At 41.9% G+C, this 24,055-nt stretch overlaps 1 protein-coding gene across 2 annotated transcripts in view; it reads left to right on the top strand.

Moving 5' to 3' along the window:
- Window positions 1-14,488, top strand: part of C7H10orf90 (chromosome 7 C10orf90 homolog) — a 65,382-nt gene extending 50,894 nt beyond the window's left edge. Inside the window, exons 5-9 of one of the 2 annotated variants that reach the window (XM_040564109.1) lie at window positions 332-522; window positions 1,423-1,624; window positions 11,770-11,833; window positions 12,634-12,733; window positions 13,577-14,488. In XM_040564109.1, the coding sequence (XP_040420043.1) occupies window positions 332-522; window positions 1,423-1,624; window positions 11,770-11,833; window positions 12,634-12,733; window positions 13,577-13,615 (596 nt within the window). In that variant the 3' untranslated portion in view covers window positions 13,616-14,488. Of the gene's footprint in view, window positions 1-331; window positions 523-1,422; window positions 1,625-11,769; window positions 11,834-12,633; window positions 12,734-13,576 lie in introns of those variants that run through there. The other variant, XM_040564110.1, reaches the window with a different exon arrangement.
- Window positions 14,489-24,055: the final 9,567 nt, after the last annotated feature.

Here is a 24,055-nt window from a genome sequence, read left to right as displayed (position 1 = left end):
GAGCTGCAGCGTGATATCCTCTGCTTTCCATAACGCAGCCATATTAGAGAAGCGTCATGCTTTTGGGAAGTGACTACCATCAAACGGAGCTAAGCTTCAGAGCAGGGTAATTACGCCTCAATGCGGTGCCTGGCTTAATGTGAAAGATACTCTGGGTGTCACAGGGCAGTGAGTAGCACCTATGATTAGATTTGATCTATTCTGCTTAATGAGGCCTATTAATAATACCTTGGCATTCTTATTTCAGAAATTGCCCTCTCTGTCTAATGAGGTGGAAAACCCAATAAAAAATTAACCATGCACTCTTAATGAACTTTTAAATCTCTTGAAGGTGATTACGAATCTTGTGGTTCAAGTGGCAAAACGGAGGAGCATGAGGAGGAGGAGCGGGCTCGAGCCAGCCGGGAAGCTCTGTCTGCACCTCGCTGCCTGGATGCCACTCGTCAGAACCGCAGCGCGCTCGCCCAGCCAGATGTCAGCCCCGAGCCCGAGAGGAGTCCACCCGCCCCACTGACACTGAAGGTAAAATACCCGCTGTTTTTATGGGTGGGCTTAATGTGGGGAGTGATTTTTATTTTTTTTCTCATGGATGGTGTTGCCGCTGGGAACTGACTGGGGACAGAGGTTGGCATGTCCTTGATTTTTCTCCTTTCTCGTGATGTTTGGTTGCTTTCATTACTTGCCGAGATTTGCTGGGTTGCCTGGTTGGGCAAGTCCCAGCTGCCATTCCGTGGAGAACCATGGTAAAAATTTGGGGTTTACAAAGGTCCCAAAGGTGCTTTTGAAATCGCACCTTGAAACTGGCGTTTTCCCAGTTTTGCATGACATCCAGTGCCACCAGCGGCTGCCATAGGCACGGCTGTGACCAAGGTTGGTAGCAAACAACGTCAGCAGACCCAGTGTTTTCCTCCTTCTGGTCCAGTGCATATCTCAGAGCAACCTCTGTTCCTGTCGTCTGCCCTGAGACATTCCTAAACGTTGAAGCAGCCTTTGACTGGAAAGCATTTTCTTTCTGGATCATCCATGAATGGATCTGCGTGATAATCAAAGTAAACAGGAAAGTTTGTGAACTGTCAGTGACAAGCTGCTTTGGAGATGGGGTGAGACAAAGAAATAGGCAAAATGTCAAGAACTTGAATACGGGTAACTTATAAAAATGTGTAATTCAAAACCTTTTGGACATGTCGTCTTATTTTTATATTTTTCCTAGAAATATTATTCTTTGCCTGATGTGGAAATATACACGCTAAGGCAGCTTTCTAACAGTGAAAGGGAGCAAAGTCAGATAGGAAGACAGTTTGTGAACTTTATTCAGACCAGCAATGATTTTCATGGGGAATCTCTTACTAAACCCACTTAAAGGAAGAACAAAATTTTGGTATTCATCTTACTAAAATGAAGTGTTTTCTCTGTTTCGTTTAGGAAGCACTAGAAATTCACAAGCCTCAGTTCATTTCCCGTTCGCAAGAAAGGCTGAAGAAGCTGCAACATATGGTCCAGCAGAGGAAAGCCCAGCAGAATGATGCTCCTGTAAGCAACCAAGGAGCGCTTCTTGTTCGCAAACTTTCCTCAGCATCTGCCTCAAGCAAAAAAAAGCAATACACCATTCCTCACCCGCTCAGCGGTAAGTTGAATTGTGACCAGTAATGGTTCTGTACTTGTTTTTGAATCCTTGCCATGTGTATAGTATTTCTGTATTAATGCTGTGAAAAAACATGAAACCTGCTGCTCCTGTTTCACCCGCCAGTGTGCCAGCATATGTCCTGGTGCTCAGAGAATAAATTCTCTGAAACACGGAGACAGGGTTAGTGGACATGGGGTGCTCCATGGCAGCCTTCCTTGGGGGCGTTTTGTCATTGTCACATTCAGTCACTTTCAGCACAATGCAGGTTGCTGCTCGTTATAGAGGCGTTAGCAATAATTAGCATTTTGTACCTGCCACAGCTCACAGAAGGACTGATCTGGGGTGAAAATCCCTGTTAGGGGGACAGGTGGGGTTTGGGTGTAGGAGTCCCAGTCTGCTCTTCTCAGCAGGTGGGCTTGTCTTGTCTGCCCAGCAGCTGTGTGCATGGCTGCTAAATCAGCACATCTAAACTCTGTGATTTCCTAATTTGAATGATTAGGCTGTTTTATTGCCCTAGTGGTAAACAGCCTCAATATCTAGCAGCTCCCTCCCAGTAGCATCTCTGTAAATATTACCTAGGCACAGGATGTTAAACAAATCACTTACACTTTTTTTTTTAATTGCCATCTGGCTTTTACTTAATTCAGTTGACAAAAGAAAAAATTTATTTGATTGGTTGGCATTCCTCTTAACTTTTTGGTTTTAAACTGTGTCTCTGAAGCCACGTTATTCTGCTGAAAAATAAAACAAATAAAAACATTAAATAGCCATGTTACAGCTAAGTCTGTCCTCATCTCTTCTTCTGACAAAGCCTAAGCAAGCAAAAATACACCCAAATGATCTAAAAGACCAGCAATGGTCTTTTTCTTTTAGACCATGGACTTTAGGATGAAAGGCTAATGACTCATAAAGGTCAGTAACACTCACCAAGTCTTTCAATGAGAAGGTGATGAAGCTCTAATTAGTGTACTGGCTTGTAATTTTTAAGACAACTACATCAGCTCTGCTCATTCCCCCTCAAAATTATGTTATTTTTCTTGGCATGTTTAGCATTGGGGAATATTATTTTCTATCACTAAATCTATGCTGTTTGTTCTGTATGGTGGTGTCTAACTTACATACGTAATGGGATTTCCAGTACAAGCTAAATAAGCATGTATAAACAAAGCACAAAACGTGAAGTGTGTGTTAAAGAGTCAATAAAATTTACTCCCCACTTCAGTTATCCAAGGTAATTTGTTTGGCTTCAGATGGCTCAGGGCCACGCTGCCCAGCTGCAGTGTAGTGTGGGGGCTCTGCCCCAGCCCCGGTGAGGCCTCCAGGCTGGAGGAGTTTGTCAGAAGAAGTGGCAGGTATCTCCTTCTTTGTTTGGTCATCTTAAAAATCCCCCCAGACTGCTCTGCAAACACTTTATGAAACAAAAAGTTGAAAGGTTAAACCTCGTTCTCCTTAAATGATGATTAATTTTTATGCTGGTTTAATGAGCAATAAAAGCGTAATATTGAAACATATGCATTATTCATTCAAGTAAATTACTATTTCCCTCTCTTAGTAGTTGGTCATTAAAGATAAATTTGTCTAAAGAGAATCTTTAGTTTCCATAACTCATCTGCGTTCATGTAGCCGCATGTAATTTCCTATTTGCGAAATCTTAATATTTTTATAAAGAAGGATGTGTCACATGTCTGTTGTTGAAGAATAACTGTAATTAATGTTGTAAATCCTAGATCTCCGATAAAGCACAACTGTGTGGGCTGCAGTTCAGAAGGCTGTGTGTAGGAGTGTACTGAGCATATTTAATTTGCTCTGAGTCCTGACAATTGGTATTTTAGGACTTCTCCTGGTGGATGCTATTGTGCAGAAGGATTAGTATCATTAATGAGTCCCAGAGCATGGGATCTTTGTTTAGTACAGATGTTCCTGAACTTTTTTGGCTGCGCCTCTTACAGAAGAGACGAGGGCTTCCCCTGCATGCTCGCCAAGGGTGCTGGGTGCCTGTGTCCTGCTGGTGGCTCTGCTGGTGACAACCCCTGTCCCACCGTGGTCACAACCCGCTCCTTCCCTTCTGCCTGCCCCTCAGGTGGGAAGGAAGGGAAGTTGTCATTTGTTCTCGTCATTATTCTGTATTCTCTGGAAAAGCCATTTTAGCACGTAAAATGTGCTTTTCAAGCAAGGAAGGGCTTTGTGTCACATTTAAAGAAAAAAAAAAAAGACAGATCCAGCTCATGAAGCAGCACTGTGACTAGGAGGGCGGACGGGAGATGGAGAGGGAGGAGAGCAGCACCACCTCCCTTGGCACCAGCTTCTTGTTTTTATGGGCCTAATGAGACCATGCCCTTCCCAAAGCAGGCTCCCGGGCTGCATGTCTACCTCATCCCTGTGCCAACAACGCCAAAAGCTGCCTGCCAGCCACATTGGCTGAGCAAAGGCAACATGGCAGGGTTCATCCCTGACTATTGCACTGTTTCATAGCCAGCTTTTGAAGTGGCTGAGAGCCTGGGATTTATGCAGATCACAAAGTGCCCAGAAAAGGAAAAATACCATCCTACATCATCCTTTAGGTCCAAAGTCAAAGTCCTAAATGCCACCTCCCTCTCTGGCTACACCCACTTGTGTGTCAGTGGTGGTCCGGGAGCAGCTGTGACACCAAAGCCAAGCAGGGGACGGGGCTGGTGGCTGCTGCCCAGTGTTGCGTTATTGCAGCCATGAAGGCCAAACCAGCTATTAGACATCAGCAGCCCTTAGAAGTCAAGGGAGCTGGGCACCAAGCACTTCTGAGCATGCAGGACAGTGGCTCTGCCACATCTTCACAGCCTCTTAGTGTTTTGGTTGGTATTAGCACTGACGCTTCTCCTCCTTGCTAGTCTGAAAAACCTCTGCCAAACCCAGCCCTCCTGCAGCTTTCTTGGTCTCAGAAGCAGTCTGCTCTTTCACGGCAACACGCATTGAAACCACACTTGAAATTAAGAACCCAGGAGAGTAAAATGAGTACCTGGAAACTTGCTTAAGCATACAGCATCGTATTGATGGCATCCCTAGGCCTCAGGGTGTGATCTTGTGGTTGTTTCTCTTCAGCCTGATAGCTTCTGCTTTGCTTTTTTTTTTTTTTTTTTTTTTTTTTGTCTTTGGGATGTGTGGAGAGGTCTTTATGGCTTCAAGATTCATAGGGCTCATTGCCAGCACACCCTCATGCATTTTCCAGTGATTTTCATAAGGGCAGGTTGGCTGGAGAAGGTAATTTCCACTGACCCCGACACAGCGACCCCAAGGACGGATTATAAGTGCGTTTGTGGCTGGGCAGGAGGAGTGTGTCTGTGCGAACCCCAGGATGCTCACAGAGCACACTCACCACAAGCACTGGCAGTAACACTAGCTATCCCCTTCCTTTTCCACCTCCAGAGGACATTTCCTGGCCCAGTTCCCCATGTGCACATCTGCATCTGTGCAGAGAGAAGTGAAGGTGGGACTGCCCCATCAGATGGCAGCCAGCTCTTACTCAGGCATAAATGAGGGGGGATCTGCAGCCTGAGATGTTTCCCTTCTGCACTTCATAAATTTGTCGCTATTTCATGTAATCCCTCCAAAATAAGCTTGTTACATGTGCTTCTCTCCTGACTTGCATTATTTCAGTGTCACCCAGAAGAAAGACCATGACCTTCAGAAATTTTCCTCTGCCCAAAATTGTTCTATCAGGCTAAAATGACTTTATTGATAAGATGAAATTATCGGATAACGCATTTTTCCAGTGTTTTGACAGTGTTGTTACAACTTTACGGTTTCTTGAAGAAGAAAGAAATAGCTGGCGTTCAACATCATTTCCATATAAATACCAACATCTGTGCAGCTTCCGTTTACCTTCTCATCCTCAAAAAAAAACCCAAGTTGTTTACGACTTTTAATTGTAATTCGTGAGTGGGATTTTGCAAAATGCTAAAAGTAATCTTGGAAAAATAAAAATGTTTATCCTGCAGAAGATTTTATCGTCACGAGAGCGCTTTGAAGGCAAAGAACATGAAACTCTCACACTAGCCTTTGTGCTGGATAACGTGTAGTGCTACATTTTGAGAGTGCTAATTAGTCCAAGATAGACTACTCGGCTGTTGACTATGTCGAACAAATTAGAGATCCCACTGTGATGAACTGAATAGAAACAATGTTCAAATAACTGGATTTAAATCTCGAAAACCGTAATGTAATTACTTCAGTGACAGGACTACCAGCTGTTTATAGGCCTTTAAATCTGCATAATGAACAGCCTTCTGATCTTAGTGTACACAAGCACTTTCAGAGGTTTAAAAAATTTCCCAGGCACATATGGTTTTTTCATACCTTCTATTTTGCTTTCCTTTGGGAGGGTGGTGGTTCGTTGGAAATGGCACCGTAAGTGGAAAGTTGCCATTCAGCTCCTACCGACGTGCCTGCTGTTCCTCTGGAGTATTACTTCCTTTGGAGTATTTGGAGTTATAGTATAGTATATTATTTGGAGTTCCTTTGGAGTATTACTCCAAATCCTGTATCTTTAGTAATTTGGAAACAAGTTTATATCTCCTCAGCCATGCTTCTAAACCTTTCCAAAAAGCCTTATTGTAACTTCAAAAGCCCGGAGGGCAAGGGATTGCTGGTTTTGTTTGTGTTTTCAAGGAGATGGTTGGAGGTTGTTACTGGGACTGCAGATTCAGTGGGGAGAGGAGAAGACGGCAATCAGAGAACTTGCGCTGAGTGCAGCCAGCAGCTCCTGCAGCTGTAGATGTGCATCCTTGTGCTCTTCAGATGCCATTGGTGGCTGATGGGATGTTTGCAGCCACCTGCCCATCTCTTCTCGTATATGACTTTAGTTGTGCCATTGCTCAGGTTTCTTTTCCCTGTCAATATTCATAGCTTGTGGTAGTGCTACTGATCCTGTTGGCGCCTGGCCACTTAGTTAAGGCTGACAGTTCTGAATAAAGATTAAGCTGCAGTCAGGTAATTGAATTAGGAAGAGGGATGGCCTATTTTTATGATATTATTATCCATCACCTTGATTACGGCGGTGCCTGTGAGTCAGCTAGACGTGGGCGGCACCTTGCAGGTCACTGGCACCAGGGGACAAGGTCCTCTGGGGACTTGCTGTGGTGGCAGGGGAGGAGGTGGGTGTAGTGAATGGGCTGACCAGCACGTCCCTTCTGTGTCCTCATCCTTATGAGTGGGGGGAGAGAGTCAGCATCTGTCCAATGCAATAGTAACAGGAGAGAAATAGGAAATGTATAGGAGAGCCCAGGGAGATGAGCAAGAAGGACAATTATAAATAAGCAAGACTGAAGTCAAAAGCCTGTGAAAGTGTGTTAGAGTACATTGCCAATTAATATCAAGCAGAGAAAATCCAGCCAGCATTGCAGAAAGCTTTTTGGGCATGCGAAAGCCCAACTTTCTGGGTTTCTGGAGCTGTTAACAATGGGGTGAACATCTGAGAGAGGCCCCTCGGCACAAGGGGTCTGTGTCCCAAGGTGGTGCCAAGGAAGGTGGAGGTAAATTGAAAAATCTTCAAATATAAAGTTTTCTGTGCAAACAATTACAGTGTTGAAACAATGTGCATTATAGAGGGTGACTCACAAGGTTCAGTCAAATTGCTGGGGGATAATTTCATTAGGGTCTTGAAGTAGCCAAATTGAAAACTGAATTTTCGATGACGGACTTTTTAATCAGGGAGTAAGAGGTCTGATTTCATCCATGATTATAAACTGAAACTAAAGAAAACAGGACTGAGAGGATGGTGCAAGTTTTACTAAAGATGGAACAAACCTTTTGTTCAGTTTGCCAAATCTGTCATACCTTCTTCATTAATGCCTTTTTTTTTTAATGGAAATTATAGGCTTTTCAATACTATATGCTGTAGTCAAACAGGAATGAATTGGGAAGGCCAGGTGAGATGATAATTTTTTTTTTTTTTTCTGGATGAAGTCCATGAATATTCAAGTGTCATTTGGATAGAGGGGACTGGTCTCCCATATCATGCCCAAAATGAATTTATCATGAAAACATTTCCATAAACCTGTAGTTTTTAATGTTTTTATAGACACTAGTGACATTTTCCATTGCTAAAGCTGAAATACTAGGGAGGATTGGAAGTCTCAATAGCCACAGTGTAGGCCAGACCTGAACAGCCCATGAACCACCTGCCTTTGGGTCCTCTCGGTAGAAGGACTGCTGTAGACCTTCAGCATTTCTTGGAGGTGAGCAGAAATTCCATGTAGTCTCGCCTTCACATTTTTATCTAGTCGGTTACTGCATTCTTTTAATAAATAATACCAAAACGTCATCTATTGACTGCAGTTGATCTAATTTATTTCATGAAGTCATTGACATGAAAGGTGCAAAACTTTGGGCAGCACCCCGGGGTGTAGGCACTCGTTGGTTTCTCTGGATGAATTCCCAGTCAAGTGCTACGGGCATGCTAAACTGAATGCCACCTTGACATTTATCTTAGATTCGAGGTTAATTTATTTTTTAGGGGACTGTTTATTTTGAAAGCTGTGTTTAAAAAAAAAACACCTTATGTATCTTAGGACTTCTCTGGGTGAATGGGCATTTGGTGAACTATTTTTTTAGTTCAGTGAAAAAGCAGTGCAATTAGAGAATCACCATTATCAGTGCTTGGCCTTTCAGGAACTGGCAACACATCCTCAAAGGTATATTTTAACTCCTAGCAGTTTGAGAATTCATATTCGTATTAGGGGAAAAGGTATATATATTCTGATGGGCGTAGTTTAGCCTTTTATTTTTTATTTTATTTTTTATTTTATTTTTTATTTTATTTTTTATTTTATTTTTTATTTTATTTTTTATTTTATTTTTTATTTTATTTTTTATTTTATTTTTTATTTTATTTTTTATTTTATTTTTTATTTTATTTTTATTTTATTTTTATTTTATTTTTATTTTATTTTTATTTTATTTTTTATTTTTTTATTTTATTTTTTATTTTTTTATTTTATTTTTTATTTTTTTATTTTATTTTTTATTTTTTTATTTTAAAGTGTTTCAGTGAGTTAGTGGTAAACAGGAAGTCAGGGGACAGTTCCCACACACCCTATTATCTGTTCTTTTTCTAAACAATTAATAACTTCCCAGGCAGGAAAGTTGTTCATCCTGTCTGAGGTGCAGTTTAGCATGAGTTAAAATATTACAGTGATGACCCATTTACCTTCATTTAGAACTTGCTGAAGTCGCTTCTTTCTCCTGCTACAGAGATCTCACAGACCATTGCTACACACAGCATTGGTATAAATACTGGAAACTCAGTGATTTGACAGGGTTTGAATTAAACACCAAGGAAGTTTTTCATGCCTGTCTATACCTTTTTTTTTTTTTTTTAACTGTGGTGCATCTGGATCTGCATCACTGGAAATACCAAATAACTGTTTTGAAATCCCTTCTTTTTTATCCTTCTATATAGTTTTCTCCAAAACCATTGCAAGGCTATGAGATCTGATAAGGAACTTTGATAAAATGCAATTTAGGAGGCTATCAACTTGGGGAACTGTCCATTTTATGCCCAACTTAGGTCTCGGTTTGGTAAGAAGAAGTGTTAATTCAGGTCTTCATGTTGTGATTGGGAAGTTTTTATAGCTCTGAGTACGTGCTGCTCCTCCTCTTGGAAATATATTTTGTTCAATCCTATGTTCAGTTCTGAACATAAAAATCATATGCACATTTAAAGTGGTTAATTTTCTCATATAAAACATTTTTATTTATATTTCAGTTAATTTTAGAATTCTCATCCCAAAATTCCTTGAGAACATTATTTGTTTGATACTTGTACATGATTTTTTTCTCAGACATAGTGACCTGAGAGCGAGCTGAGAGATACTACATGAATGTTTACCTATATAAGTGTTACCCTTTTGACCCTGTACTGCTTCACAAAGGGTATATTTATAAACAAGGTAGATTTATTATTTTTCTTGGAGAATCTCTTTTTGATTCCTCCTTCGAAGCCCCTGGCACAGACACATATATAGTTCCAGGCAGAATCATGGGCAGTGATGAGTCTGATACCCTTCAAGACGATTTCTGTGTCATCCAGAGAGAATTATTCTCACAGGTTCCAGTGGCTCTGCACAAAGGCCTGGAAGATTTAATGTGTCATTAACGGCTTTTATTCTGGGGGTTAAAAAAAGGGTGTGTGTGTGTGTGTGTGTGTGAAATCCTTACAACAATTAGTTTACTCCCAGAAATCCTCTCTCTGAGAATTCCTGGAATAGAAGTTAATACATTTCATGAGGTGTAACTCTGTCCATTTGAAATGTTATCAAACCAGGCTCTGTGCTTGCCAGTCATGCTGCCTGATAACGTTGTGTCTCAGGGAAGGCCCACGCTTGCCTGCCTGTGGAAGGGCTTGGTGTGGGCTGTGCAGGTTTCTGCTGCTCTTCTGCGCCCAAGGACATAGGAACACCCAAGGAAACGGTGGTCACACAAGGGACTGCCCAAGTGTTTTCTATTTTTGTTTCAGTGCTGCAGAGAACCCATGGTGATGGCTTTATACAATTTCAGACTGGTCCTGTGCCATTGTCCAGGTTAGAGGACATGCCTTGGGGAAGGGATGTGTCCTGCAAGCATGAGCTGTCAAATGAGGTTTGCAACCCTGAGCAGCAAGGGGCAGTGCTGGGAGCCACACTGGTCCCAGCAGGATGGTGCCATAGGTCCCTAATACTTCTGCAGGGCTGTCAGGGTCACAGAGGCAATCTGGTTCCTGAAGCGTTAGGGTTATTTGGGCAGCTATAGCACCCAAGTGTTTATTCCTTATAAATTAATGAGCATGTAAATGAACATTAAAACACTAATAAAAAAAGTCAAATTATATTTTTCCAGTAAATCGAGTATGTTGCTTGTGTCTCCTGAAGATGTAATAATAGTGATTAAGTCTAGATAAGCACTTCCTAGGGCAGAGGAAGCTTCACGGCCTCCTCTCCTTTCACAATTTGCGTTTTGAAAGCGGTACCAGTTCAGAATAGAAACTGCTGTGTAGCTCCCTTTTATTTTTACATGGAGATACAGCAGCTTCAAGGACACGCAGCGTTCTCCCGAGCAAGGCGGTAATCCGAGCATGGTTTTGCCTCTGGGTGTAGCCCCATATGCTGCTCGAGGCTGTTAGGTTGCTACGACAACTCCCATAAATATCCCTGAAACATTTGGTGTCTTCAACAGCGTGACCCACAAACCTGTCGGGAAGGGGGCTTTTTCGGGTAGTGGTGGCTGGGTTTGCTCTGGGCCAGCGTCTGAACTGGGCAGTTCTGGAACAAATTATTTGTTGTATTTGTTTCCTTGTCTTGATTATTCTATTTTGTCTCTTCAGTGAGATGGCAGAAAGAGGCTGACGCGGTGCCTGCTGTGATATATATTATGTCTTCTAAACTTCCTTGGCAAATGGAAGTGCTTAAAAGTTTGCACACATTTATCTTATACATATGTTCTGCAAAAGCACTTGCAAATTCCTCTGACTTCCAGCTTACTGTGACTGCTCTGGGCACTGCACCCTGTCCTCCGTGCCTGCTGGCTGCCCACCCCGTACAAATGACATGCAGAGACTATTCAGAGTCCATTTTAGCAAGCATGGTGTTAAAATTACCTATTCCTGGGACCCACTGACTACGAAGATCAGTAATTATTTTCCTGTATCAAGGGAAACGCTGGCTGAAATTATCTCAGATATCCTCATAGTTGATCAGCAAAGAGTAATACAAATTTCCTCCCCCTAGCACTCAGCATAATTACTCGCAGCCCTGTAAAATAGGTGTAAATTGAAGTGGAAAGGATGGTGACAGGCCAGGATCCTGACACGCGGCGGCTGGGGACGCGGCCTGCAGCATGGGCCTCACCTGCTGGCAGCCAGCGCTGGGCTGAGCAGAGGCCTACGCAGCTGCATGTGGCAATGACAAGAGTCAGATACATTTAAAATAAATGTCTTTGCCTTTCTGGATGGCAGGTTTGGGACCCAACTGAACTCCAGATGAAGTTGTTAAAAGCCTTTCTGTTGACCTATGCAGATCTGACCTTAAGTCATCAAAAGTTTAATCAGGAATACCACAGCATGACTAAGCGGAATGTGAAGCTTGAAATTTCAGTAAACACAGATTCCTCTAATATTAACTTTATTTTCCCTCTGCTAGATAACCTCTTCAAACCAAAGGAAAGATTCATTCCAGAGAAAGAGATGCACATGAGATCCAAAAGGTACTTCTACATCACCTTCACACACCGGGGCTGGTCTGTCACACTGCTTGCCGTGCTTTTGCGCAATGCTCAATTTTTTCTTTGTTTGCATCAATTTGATCTACTTGGGCCAAGCCTGCTCTTTGAGCAGCGTCTTCCCAGGAGTTTCAGACAACACAGAGTGCCCATACCCTGCAAGCCACATCCCTGAGAGAAGGAAGGTTCTCCTTCCTTTTTGATCCAGTGGGAATTTTGTCATTGTTTTCAATGGGAAAAGATCAAGACCAGAAGTCACCTTTTTGAGGGCAACTCATGTAGTGTTTAAAAAGGACAAATAATGCCTTTTTTGGTAAAAGAGTTCCTAATGACAGTGAAAAAATATCAAGAGTACAGTCTTCTAAGGATGGTTTTCTTAGATTTCAGAGAAATGCCTGAAAATAATTGCTCAGTATTCATTTTGTGACATAAATGCAAAAAAAAAAAAAAGGGTACAGGCCAAATTCTGTTTTGAAATCAAAACCATCTCCACTGAGCTCATTAGAAGCTTCCCCAGAATTATGCTGCTGCGTCGAGATAACCTGATACTATCTCTTTCTTTACTCCTTAGTCCAAAATCAGCAGTGTTTTTCAAGAAGTCAGATTTTTATAATAACATTATTATTAATAATTTATAATTCTTGTGCCATGGATCTAATTCAAATACTCGGAGATGCCCATCAATGCCAAGTATTGCATTGGAGGCATGCTTTTCCCATAGAAGAATAAGTCATTTGCGAATCCCAGGGATGATGTGTGAAGTTAACTTTCCAAATTCATTCCAGAATTTATGACAATTTACCTGAAGTAAAAAAGAAACAAGAAGAAAAACAGAAGCGGATAATCATCCAGAGTAACAGACTGCGTGTGGAGATCTTCAAAAAGGTAATGATTTACTGTGAATGCAAAGCACAGCTCTGTAATCCTTCTTGCTGCTTTAAAATATGAGTGTCTGACCACCGGTCTGTAATTAAATCTATTTGTGGCTTTATTATCGGTATTTGTGCACTTCTCTTCGCTATTATCCTTCTGAGCCCTCAGCACCCCTATGAGGCAGAGAAGGAACACTGAGATGTAGGATGCTCAGACACCAGGCCCTGTGGTTTCGCAGTGATTAGCTTGTTTTCTTCTCTCTAGCAAAGAAGTTTTCTAGTTTTCTTCTCTCCTAGCCCTGAAGCGGGTGCTGGCATGGGAGGCAGGTACACCTGTGTTCACACAGGCCCATGGACACAGCATGCTGGTGAGCCTCTGCTATCGTGCAAACTCTGAGAGCAAAGAAAGTTGTTCAAATCTTCTCCTTGGGGCTGGGCTCTTCTTTGGCCTTGGAATTGACAGATGAACCTCATGTTGGAATAAGCACCCAATACTTTATATTTTAAAAATTAGTAATTTGTCCTGGCAGAAATCTGCATTAGCACAGTTAATCTACATGCAGATCTGATGCACTGCCAGGTAATCCTGCTCTGTTGTCTACATGTAACAATTTTTCCTTACATGCTCTACTCCTCTATCTAATCACACCATTCTTGTCCAAGCTGGAAAAGTTTTCAGTGCTTTTTCTTTTTTTTTTTATTTTTCTTTAATTTTCTTTTTTAAAAAAAAAAAAAAAAGATTTGAGATCTAAGGAGGCTTGTACCGTCTCACAGTATTGCTCAGGCTTCTACAGCTGTTTCCACCTCATGTAGTTTAACACTATCTTAAGGCTGTTTTGCATTGTTTTTTTCCTAGCAATTACTGGACCAGCTCCTTCAAAGGAACACTGAGTGACAAAGGATTCTCTTGCCGATCATCCTAACTGGATCTCAAATGCCTTTGACTGCTAGATAAGCCATAAAAGTTAGTGTTATCTTAATTACCTGGAGGTATTTTTCTCATCTTTGGCTCTTTATAAAAGGAAAGATCACTTGTATTTCAATTGAAATTTTAAGGCAACTTTCAAGTAAGCAAAAAATGGTCTAAAAGGGAGCACAGCTGTTTGAGAGCATCAACTTATGGTCAGTTTACCCAGAGGAAATAATTTTAAGAATTTTTAATGCAAGTACTGAATTACAGTGGTATTGTTTATCTTAATCTTTTTAAAAGTATACATCTCTGTAGCAATAGAACTGGGTTTATAAGACCTGGGAAACTTATTTCTCTGAAGTATTCTATTAATTGATTTCCTGTGAGTTAAATCCTCAAACTAAAGAAAAATGAATATCATTATTTGTTATGTTTAGAAACTAGCTGAAATAGCATTACCACATAATCATAGCAGCAGCAGTTTCACATTAATACTTAACATACCAAAAAGGACCAATATTTCAGCTCTCTGAAGAACTCTATTCCTGTTTATGTAGTGAATCTGCATAGCAAGTTTACCTGTTTAAAGGCAATATTTAAAGATTTGGTAATAACTGCTTTTCATGTTTTTCATTGTAATATGTATTTTACTCCACTTCTGTGAGCATTAAGTATTTATGGAAACGGCATATTAAGAAGCAGTGCCAAGAAGTATGTTTGCATCAAAATTGCAGAACTAAAACCATCTGCAATGTTTCCTCCAAAAATATTTAAATCATTATTTGTACATTTTGGAGTAAAAACAACCAGCTTACAAACCAATGGAATTTATTTATGGAATAAAACACGAATATAATATTTATGCAACTGCTGTGTTTTTATTTGGTACTGTTAAATATAACACAATTATTGAAACTGCTTGAGAAGTCATGCCTTTGTCTGCCACAAATCCTATGGTAAAAAATATTGCCCATAAAAATCATTGCAAGTGTTAACCTCTGTTGCATGAACACTCGATTGAACGTGTTTGAACGAGGCTGGAATTTAGCCTTTGATATCTGTGCTTTATTTTTCTAATCCATCCTGAGATGTAAGGTCAACTGTTTTGGAAGTGTGATGTTAGTGAGCACAGCAATGGCCACTTAGATAGCCGTCAGCTGCGTGACTTGTGCTGGACACCGAGAGCCTGGTTTTATCTCACGCTCTCTCTCTGTTACATTATTTTTCCTCTTTGTGTTTCAGCGTCCTAGTTTGTAAAGTGGGATTAATGATGTTAATTTTTGCTCACAGGGAAGATAGAGATTTATTGAACAAATACACTGCATTCCCGGTAGATATTTTTAAGAACTCAACAATTGGTTCGATACATTTTGAGAGGACAAATAAGGTAAGGAAATGCTTATTGTGAGAAAGGAAGTGCCAGGGCTCTTGCCCAAAACAAGTCTTTTTAACCAATCAAGTAATGCTGTACTGGGGACTGAGGTCAGGGCTGGACCACACATGGCTCCAAACAGGGGAACTTGTGAAAGGGACTGCGAGAAGGGACATCCTCCAAGCTTCACGGCTCAGCTGCATGGTAGGTCTGCTCTCCTGTGGCTTCATTGATCCCTCTGCTGCTCTCCAGGAAAAACATGTGGCCTACCTCAAACAGGAGGGCCTTTCTCTTCAGCGGACTTCTGGGGCTCCACCACACAGCGATAAATTTTAGCAGTGAGCACACCCACACACATGGTCTCCTAGACTGGATCTGAAGGATTATCTTTCAAGCTTAGTTCCAGTTAGAGCTCACTACAAGAACTGAAGACATTTCCTATAGAAGTCAGTACCAAATCCCCTTTGAGTTCAGTAGGAACCTAAAATTTCCCCCCTTGGTTCCTTAACCCCTAGTTTCTTGACTTTGGAGGAATGCAGCTTTGATTTATCAGGTTTAATGAATCAGGAGCATTGCTTCTCACACACATCCATAGGGGAATATTATATACATTTAAGACTGCTTTACTGCATCCATTTAAACCTGCTTATAGTTCTTCCCTAGAGCCACAGAGCGGCACTTTGGTATGGAGACAAGACCCAGGTTCCAGTGGGTTTGAAGCTCTCCAGGAGGAGCCCCCAGCCCCTCTCTGGGCAGCCTGTGCCAGGGCTCCCTGATCCACACAATACACAAGTGTTTCCTGATGTTTAGCTGGAACTTCTTGTGCTCCAGTTTTGCCCGTTGCCTCTTTTCATCAAACAGAGGAGCTGATCCTTCTTGGAAATCCGTGGCATCCTGGTGAGGAAAGGAAACACGAGAGCAACTGGAATGAGGTGTGACATGGGTCAGCTTGCTTTCTGCCCCTTGGAAACCCAGTCAGGAGGCTGCCTGGGGCGGGGGTGGCTTGGTTTCCTGTCATTTCTGCTGGCCATTCTCAGAGATGGTACGGAGCTGGCTTGCTGCATCCTCATGTCACCTTGCTCATGAGTAGCTCCACCTTCTCTGTATTAATATGCTGTTCATAAAATCTTTTGGATTTGGAGGAAGGTTATTTTGCAATATTTTTTATTTTCTCTAAATGCAGTTTTCAAAATCTACAGGACAAATATATGGGAACTTGAGGTGGAAATTGTCTCCCATAAATAACCTTGGAAGTATACCTAGTGAACAAAATGCCTAATGCAAATCACTGTCTGGGAATGCTTTATATGATATGAAACCTTCACTTCAAAATAACAAAAATGATCTCTGTTGCAAACCTAATTTCTCTTTCTGGGCCTCAGAAAAGAAGGTATCTGGTAATGTATCCAGCAAACAATCCTGACATTCATTTCAGTTCTACAATCAAGTCATTGTAATAGAAAATAGACTATACAGGAAAATGTTACTTCGGAAAAACATGGGCCTCACAGGCTTAGCCCTGTACAAGTAGGCATCAACTTAATAAACTTTAGAGCTAGGAACAAAATTGACGTAATTTCACTTCAGACTCGCAGGCATTTCAAAGGAAAGAATACATTCACCGTTGGACAGTATGCTCCACAGGCAACTCCCCAACCTGTGCTGGAGATCACCCACATTTGATAAATACTGGAATTTTCCTTCTCTTTGGATGCTGTTTGGGTATGGGTTCTCTGTCTGTCAGCCCACTTTGTGTGTCTTCATGGGGGACACATTTTCCTGCTGGCGCAACTGCACAAGGATTGACACTTCAGGCAACAGGCACCGCCCTTTGTTCCCCAGCTCCTTGCTGACTTGCCTGGTTTCTCATTGCTGACACGTACGTGCATCCAAAGCAGTGTTAATGAGTGTTGGTCAGGGTAAAATCTTGAGACGTTTCCAGCATGTTAAGGCTCACCAGCTCAGCCTTTTCCTTCCTAACCAGAAGCGTCTAAGTAGGGATGAAGTTGTGCATTGGTCAAAATGGAGCCCACGTGGGGAACACGCAGTGGTTTAGGTGTGCGAGACACATTTGTTTCCACGTTGGCAACGTTAATTTCATCTGACAGGAATACACCATTAAGGGCTGAAAGTCATTGCAATGTAAAGCGCTGAGGGTTACAGTATTCTGGGGATTTATTTTAAACCCAAATATTTTCCTGTGTACGTATATGCAAGTCATTAGTTACTTCTTCAAGTTTACTCAGCTGGTCAGATAGAAGAGGAGACTGTCTGGGTAAGGCTTTCTCAGAGTTTTGTTGTTTAGTATCTGGGATTGGTCATGTCAGTGTAATGTTTTTTTGTGAGAGGGCTGATTTACAAGGAAAACAACACAGAAAAGCAGGGATAAAGTTTCTGGCAGCTCTCTCTGGAGGAATCCATTCCTGATACATCCATCACAGCAAGAGCTCTGTGGCCAAAAATACCCCAGCTTGCCTCTTCCGCAAAGATGTTTGCTCCTTTGACTCCAAGGACAAAAATGCCTGTGTGCTTTGACGGGTGGGTAATTGTCTTTCCGGGAGCATTGACTGGCCACTTGTTCACTGACAGAGTACATCGGTACACGGGGTTGTCCCACAAGGTCATATTTCATCAAGCGCTATGACTTCAGCCTGTGTAGTTTATTTCTCAGTATGCTTCTTGCTGAGCTGGGTTACAGCGGGCTGGATGCCTGGGAGGTGCTCTCGCTGTGCTCCTCCGCTGTCGTGCCCATGGGTCAGCACCAGGCAACGGGGGGTTGTGAAGTCCCAGCCCCCTCTGAGGCCATTCCCAATTTGCAAACTTCCTAATAAAAGGCGATTAGAAAGCAGGGGCACAAGTTAAGTGCAAGGACACGTGAGCATAAAAAAAAAGCATTAGGATAAAATAAGGTACTGAAATGTACTGCAGATAGAGAAGCTTAATATAGGAATGCAAATACTTATCAAGCTTTGATTTAAATACATAGCTACCGCTGAAATCACAATCGCAAAAATTCTTTCCCAAAGTCCTTGCTCGGAGAGAGGAGCCTGTGCTGCTTGTTGGGTGGTGCTGGCCTACCTGCTGATAGTGGCATTGCTCTGGTTTGGCTCTGCAAGCGAAACTTGTTTCCCAGCTGAACTAACTGGAAGTGTTTGGGGAGGTTCTGATTTTTTCTTTAGCTCTGTGTTTAGCTTTGGCAAAACTGCCAAACTGATGAAAAAAAAAAAAAAAGTCATGTAAAAACACACTTCTACATTGAAAATAAAAAAACATTCCATTTTTCTGTCAGGCGTCTTACTTGTCCTAGTTCTCCTTGGCTCCTTACCAAAGCTGTAGGAGGTAGAATTACTTAATATCCATTTTAGATGACCCACAGAATAAGATAATGAGGTGTATCATCTCCCTAGCAGCTGCAGAATGATTAAAAAATGAGAAGAAACTGCACAAATGTGCTCATGGTACACACAATTACATAAAATTAGTAAAGAGGAAAAATGGAATAAACTGCTTGAGGTTCTTGTTGCATAGATAGGATTATGAAAAAGACTCCCTAATTGCAGATATGTATTTTTTTATTATTATTAGAAATTGGTCACAGTGATCGATTGTTAGACTTCAAGTTTTAAATACTTTTACCTTCTACAGTATCCTGCAATGACTAGATGTTAGTACACATATAATTATAGGAAGATCTTTATGCAAACACTTATTAAACATAGGCTGCTGCGTGGTTCTAGAGTTACTGCAGGGCTGCACATCACTTTAGAAATTGCAAGTAGAAAATGGCAGCATTTCTTAAACATACATTAGCTTCATTTTCTCACTTGTGTCATCTGATAATACACTATCCAACACCTTTTAAGAGGAAAGCTCTTGCAGTTCATGAAGTTGTACCTGAGAAATTATTAGACTTCCAATTTTATTTCACGGTTTTGTGCTTTTTATTTTATTTTTTATTTTTTTTTTTACAACTTCTTGTTCTCTTAAATAAGTGAACTCTTTGTATCCTCCTCTGGGGTGATGTGATGAAAGTTAATGAAGTTTATGACCAAAAGGGTGGTCATGGAAATGGTGTCAGTCTGAAACTGGGTTAATCAGAAAATTATCTGATACCGGTGTCTGAAGGATAGGTCCCTCAGCAATCATCTTAATGAATTGTAATATGTAAATGTGGCCAGAGAGTCAAAAACAAAAACAAGAAGAAAAAAACACATGTATTTGGAACAGGGGAAGTCTGTTTCCTGTAGCTGGGATGTTCTCTGAAATTGTGTCACTGCAGAAGGTTGGAGGGAGATGGGCTGGAGACAGATACGTGCCGTGATTTGGGGGAAGAACAACAAGGAAAGGACGATGCTCTTCTCCAGGGATAAATAACGAGCTGGATGCTCACTGTGGCTGCCCAGGCAGGCAATGACAACAGCACAGCCTGGTTTGAATACCTGCCCTGGTGGCGGTCTTCAACAACAGTGCAGTGATGTAAGCGACAGGGAATTACCAGTCTATTCTACACTGCCGATTTATAGAGAAATAAACCAGCTCTTACATATTATATCCACATTAGTTCTTCGTGACTAATGTTATTACAATGAATACCAGAGGAATTAGTAATGAATACCCACTTACTGTAAAGCGTCGCCAAATATATACTTAACTTGTAATGCTACTGGGAGCACATATATAATTTTTGTGTTTGTTATTATGTAAAAATATAACTTTGAGGGCTCGTTGGTCTAAATTTAATTATGTAATGGCATAAGTTAAATTGCATGAAAGATATATAATTATGGCTGACTGTTCTACCTAATATTATTAGCGGATATTACAAAACCAGCATTTTACTTCTATTTGTTTCAGTTCTGAGAGATTTCACTTGCTGTGTTTGTGACCCAAAGCAAATGAAAGTTTTGCATCAGAATATAACAATCAGAAAATGTCTATGATAAAAAGAGCTCTGTTTCACTCTTCCTTTCATAAATAATATGAGATTAAGACCTGATTGATTTCATTCTCCCATGATACATACCATAGTACTTTTTAATGATTTCTCTCAAATTTCCAATTAGAAATATTTATTTTTCTTTAAAAGCATCCAAAAATATGCTGTCCTAATTTACTGTCCCAGCATTTACGATGATGGATGTTGCATTGTTTTGTGGTTTGTAGAGGGCTAGACAGGAATGTTAAAAATATATGACTTCATAATTTTTGGTCTGAGTTGAATACTACCCTCTTGTGAGACATGTAAAAATTTGTGGTCTTTTTTTTCTTTTGTTTTCAGGGAGACAGTTGAAATTCGAAGCAATGGATCAAAGTGCTTGTTCTCAAAGTCTGGTCTGAAGTCAGAAAAACTTATTTAATGGGTTATTTGTCATATTTAAAAGATTTGTAGTACAGGAAACTTTTCTGCCATGCTCTCAGAACTGTTCTCTCTGATACAAGGATCCTGGTGCAGAACCGTCACTTCTATAAATGACTACTGAACTTAGTAGCAAAGCCTAAAATGATGTGTTTTCTGCCATGGGAAAAGAAGGAGCTATTCAGGTCCTCAGGGAGAGGATGTTGGATGCACAGAACTTAGGGCTACATCACTCTGGTTTGGACTTTCCAGGATCTTCTATAGCAGGCTGTTGGGCAGAAAATCCTTGCTGCTTCTTTCCACATGGCTGAATTTCCTTCTCAGTGCAGTAAACAGGGACTGATCATGAGCAGAACACCAAACTAGAAGAGAGTGCAAACGATGATTTTGCAGAATATTAATTCTGGTAACATCGACTACCCCAGTGTGCCACGTGTCCTTGCTGCAGGGGAGGGTGAGGGTCACCAGTTACAATAGCTTTGGCCAGAAAAATGGCAGCATCAGGAGGAAAAGTGTCACTTCAGGGCTGCACAGCCACGCTGGAACCCCTCTCTGATTTATGAAGATAAGCACTGGGGCACGGGGAGGCTCTGCTGCCGGGGGTGGCCGTGTTCGCAGAGCTCTGTGTTTGCATGACCGAGGGTTTATGCTACAGGAAAAGAATGTAACGAGGGAGCGCATGAGATATGGGTTTTTGTGTTTTAACTGCTGAAGAATTTAGGGGGTTGCTGTTGTTGTTGTTAAGGTCCTGTATCCTTGGAGCGGTGGGTTTCTTTGTTTGCTCTCGCTTGAGCTCCTCTTGGCTTTTTCACCCTTGGCCCTGTTACAGCAGGCTACAACAGTCTCTGTGTAGTTTCCCTATAAAGTAGTATATAGAGCTTAATCAGCATTAAAGCTGAGCCTACTCCCCTGCTTTGTTAGAGAAAAGGAGCTGTTTTCCAAAACAGTGTTGCAGTGGGGGGGTAGGATGAACCGGGCAGAGCAGGGAGGGCAGAGGAGGGTGACGAGCACGTGCCACTTGCCACCAGCCCCGCTGCCCCCCTTGCAGGTGGGAGTGATGCTGGCTGGCAGTGTTCTCCAAACACAAATTACATTTTATCCCTGAAACAGGTTACAATTATTGTCTCATTTATTAAATATGTAAATAACTTCAGGATGGCCGTGTCAGTTTTACTTATATTTGAATATAGTGTTATAATGCTTTAGCATTCAAACAAAGTGAGGGTAGTTTAATTTCTTTTGTATCTAAAAAGAAATGTACCTAGAAGCATTTCAGTTCTGGGGTTCTGCAGTCAGTGATGAGGTGAATTCAGTATTGTAACCACTCCATGGGATGTAGCCGTTCATCATTCCCTGCCAGCACAAAGGGCCGTGTTACTTCAAACAGCTCACAGGTTTGTCTCAGGAGGGAGTCTCTGCTCAACCAGACCAAACCCAGCATTGTAAGTTTGTGTGCAACAAAGGAGATACTGAGCAACTCCTTGGTCTTCTAGAGAGGTCATGAGAAGGCTATGCCTGGAATCAGGCTGAGCTCTAGTGGCACTGGGTGCCCATCGGCTCACCTGAGCAGGGCATGGAGCAGCAAAGGGCAGAGCTCCAGGGCAACAATTTCAGATGAATTTGGCATTGTGGGACCTTTGGGGCAGGAGGTGAAAAAGGCCATGACCAAAGCAAGGACCTGCAAGCAGGAAGGCAGGGATATATCAATAGCATGAAGGTAGGATTGCTGACCTTGCATTGAATTTCATGGGCTTAATGTCTTGCTTCGGGCTCTGTGCACTGCTTGGGACAGCATGACAACCCATCAAGGCATGCAGGAATGCGCTCTCACTGAAGATACGGAGGATGGAAACTTGCCCTCCCAGACCAGGAAATCTGGAGAATGCAACTTCTCCCAAGTATGTAAAGCAAACTATTCAAATCCATGCAATAAAGTAAGTATTTCATTTCAGCGTGCAGAGCTGATGGATGCTATTCTTGGGAGCATGCTATTTTGTGTCCGAGCATTGTGGCAGAGGTCTGCAGCAAGCCTTTGTGGTGAAGGGTCAGGCTGTACTCTGCTATATCTCTGCCTGTTAATTACAGAGTACTGCAATCTGCCACTGCAGTCACAATTCAGCAGGATCTTGATTTTGCAGCGAGTTAATGAAGTGAGGGAAGACTGGAGACACAAAGTCTCAGCAGCTGGCTAGGGGACACACAGATTTCAAAGGGAAAAGGTTTTTTTGTTTTGTTTTGTTTACAGTACGAAGCAAAAACTTCAGCCTGGAGGCCCCAAAACTGTAGATCCCTGTAGCTAAGCCCAGACAAGTTTTCATGCCTTTTGGCACATATGGGAATAAAAGGACTCAGATTTCTGGATAATACTCGATGCTGTGATTACAGTGAGGTTTCCTGGATATCCAGAAGGAGATCACGGCTGATCGGGGAAGATGTGAGAGCAGCGTTACAGAGGTGCTTTCTCCCCACCAGAACCTCTCCTCTTGAAATTATCTTTCAACTGTCTGAAGGGTTTATCCACTCTTCATTAACTTAAGCTATAATGCAGGGATGCAATTCCTGCTGTAGCACAGAAGGGTAGCAAACACAGCTTTTTTCTTCATATTTTAGTACTCCATGCTCCACAGCACACCAAAGTCCACCTCACAAGTGCCACATAGTTTGTTACTCCTGTCTATACCCTAAGGTCCTGTTTGTACCTCCTGTCTAATGTCACCAGAGCATATGGTATATCGTACTCTGAAGGTTTTAAAACATGTTCACTCTTACTTTTTTTTTTTTTTAATTTATTCTCCCCCTTCTTTTTCTTCATGTTGTCTCCAGCAGCCCCTAATTCCTTCTAAAATTTCCTTCTTTTTTAACCAAGGGGAAACTGATGGAAGTTGATGTTTTCCTCAGTGTATCTCCTTTCTATAGCTGTCTGTACAAGCCCTCATGTTATGCTAGTTTCCAGGTAAGTTATTCCATACTTTATTCCATACTTGTCTTTTCCATATGGCTCTCTTCTGACTTGACCTTTCCAGTGCCCTGTGAACTAAAGGTCCCGCCTGAACGAGTAATTTGATAACCAGAGGCCAAGCCAAGTGCCTGTATTTTGATACAGTCAAATATGAACTGCTAAAAATCATGTGTACTTTTTACATCAACATATTATCAAAGTAAATGCAAGCTGAGGGTTAAGCCCCTCAAACCCAACCTTTTAAAGTGATACAGTGACACCAGTCAGGGGCAGGGATGGCGGCTGGAGAGAAAATGAGGCCTACCTGCGGCCCTGCTTCAGGGCTGAGCAAGAGTAAGGCCGAATTGCCGAGCACCCCATGTGTGTTACAAATTCTGTCTCCTGCTGAAGGAGGAGTGTTAAGTGTTTCCAAACAACTTCAAGTGGAAGTGGGGGAAGAATAAACAGAGGCGACGCAGTTGACAGACATGCCCGAAGAGGGCTCCGAGATGGCATCTCGGCCATCCTCGATCCTCGCCACTTCTTTCCTGAGGCTTTCCTCTAGCCACAAGTGACCCGCAGCCGCAGGGGGAGATATTTCATCCACACATCCCAAAGCACAGAGACACTACAGCAGAAGGATCTGTGGTTTGGGGTTTTTAGCTGGTGCCTGGCTTGCTGTTCCTGCAGAGCAGAGGCTGAGCCTTAAAGCTGAGTGCAAACCAAGCTACCAGCACATGCCACCCTCTGCCCATATCT

The sequence above is a fragment of the Cygnus olor genome, chromosome 7 (assembly GCF_009769625.2).
Source record: "Cygnus olor isolate bCygOlo1 chromosome 7, bCygOlo1.pri.v2, whole genome shotgun sequence".
Taxonomy (NCBI): domain Eukaryota; kingdom Metazoa; phylum Chordata; class Aves; order Anseriformes; family Anatidae; genus Cygnus; species Cygnus olor.
The sequence above is the reverse complement of the archived record's forward strand: the minus strand, read 5'-3'. Positions and strand labels throughout refer to the sequence as shown.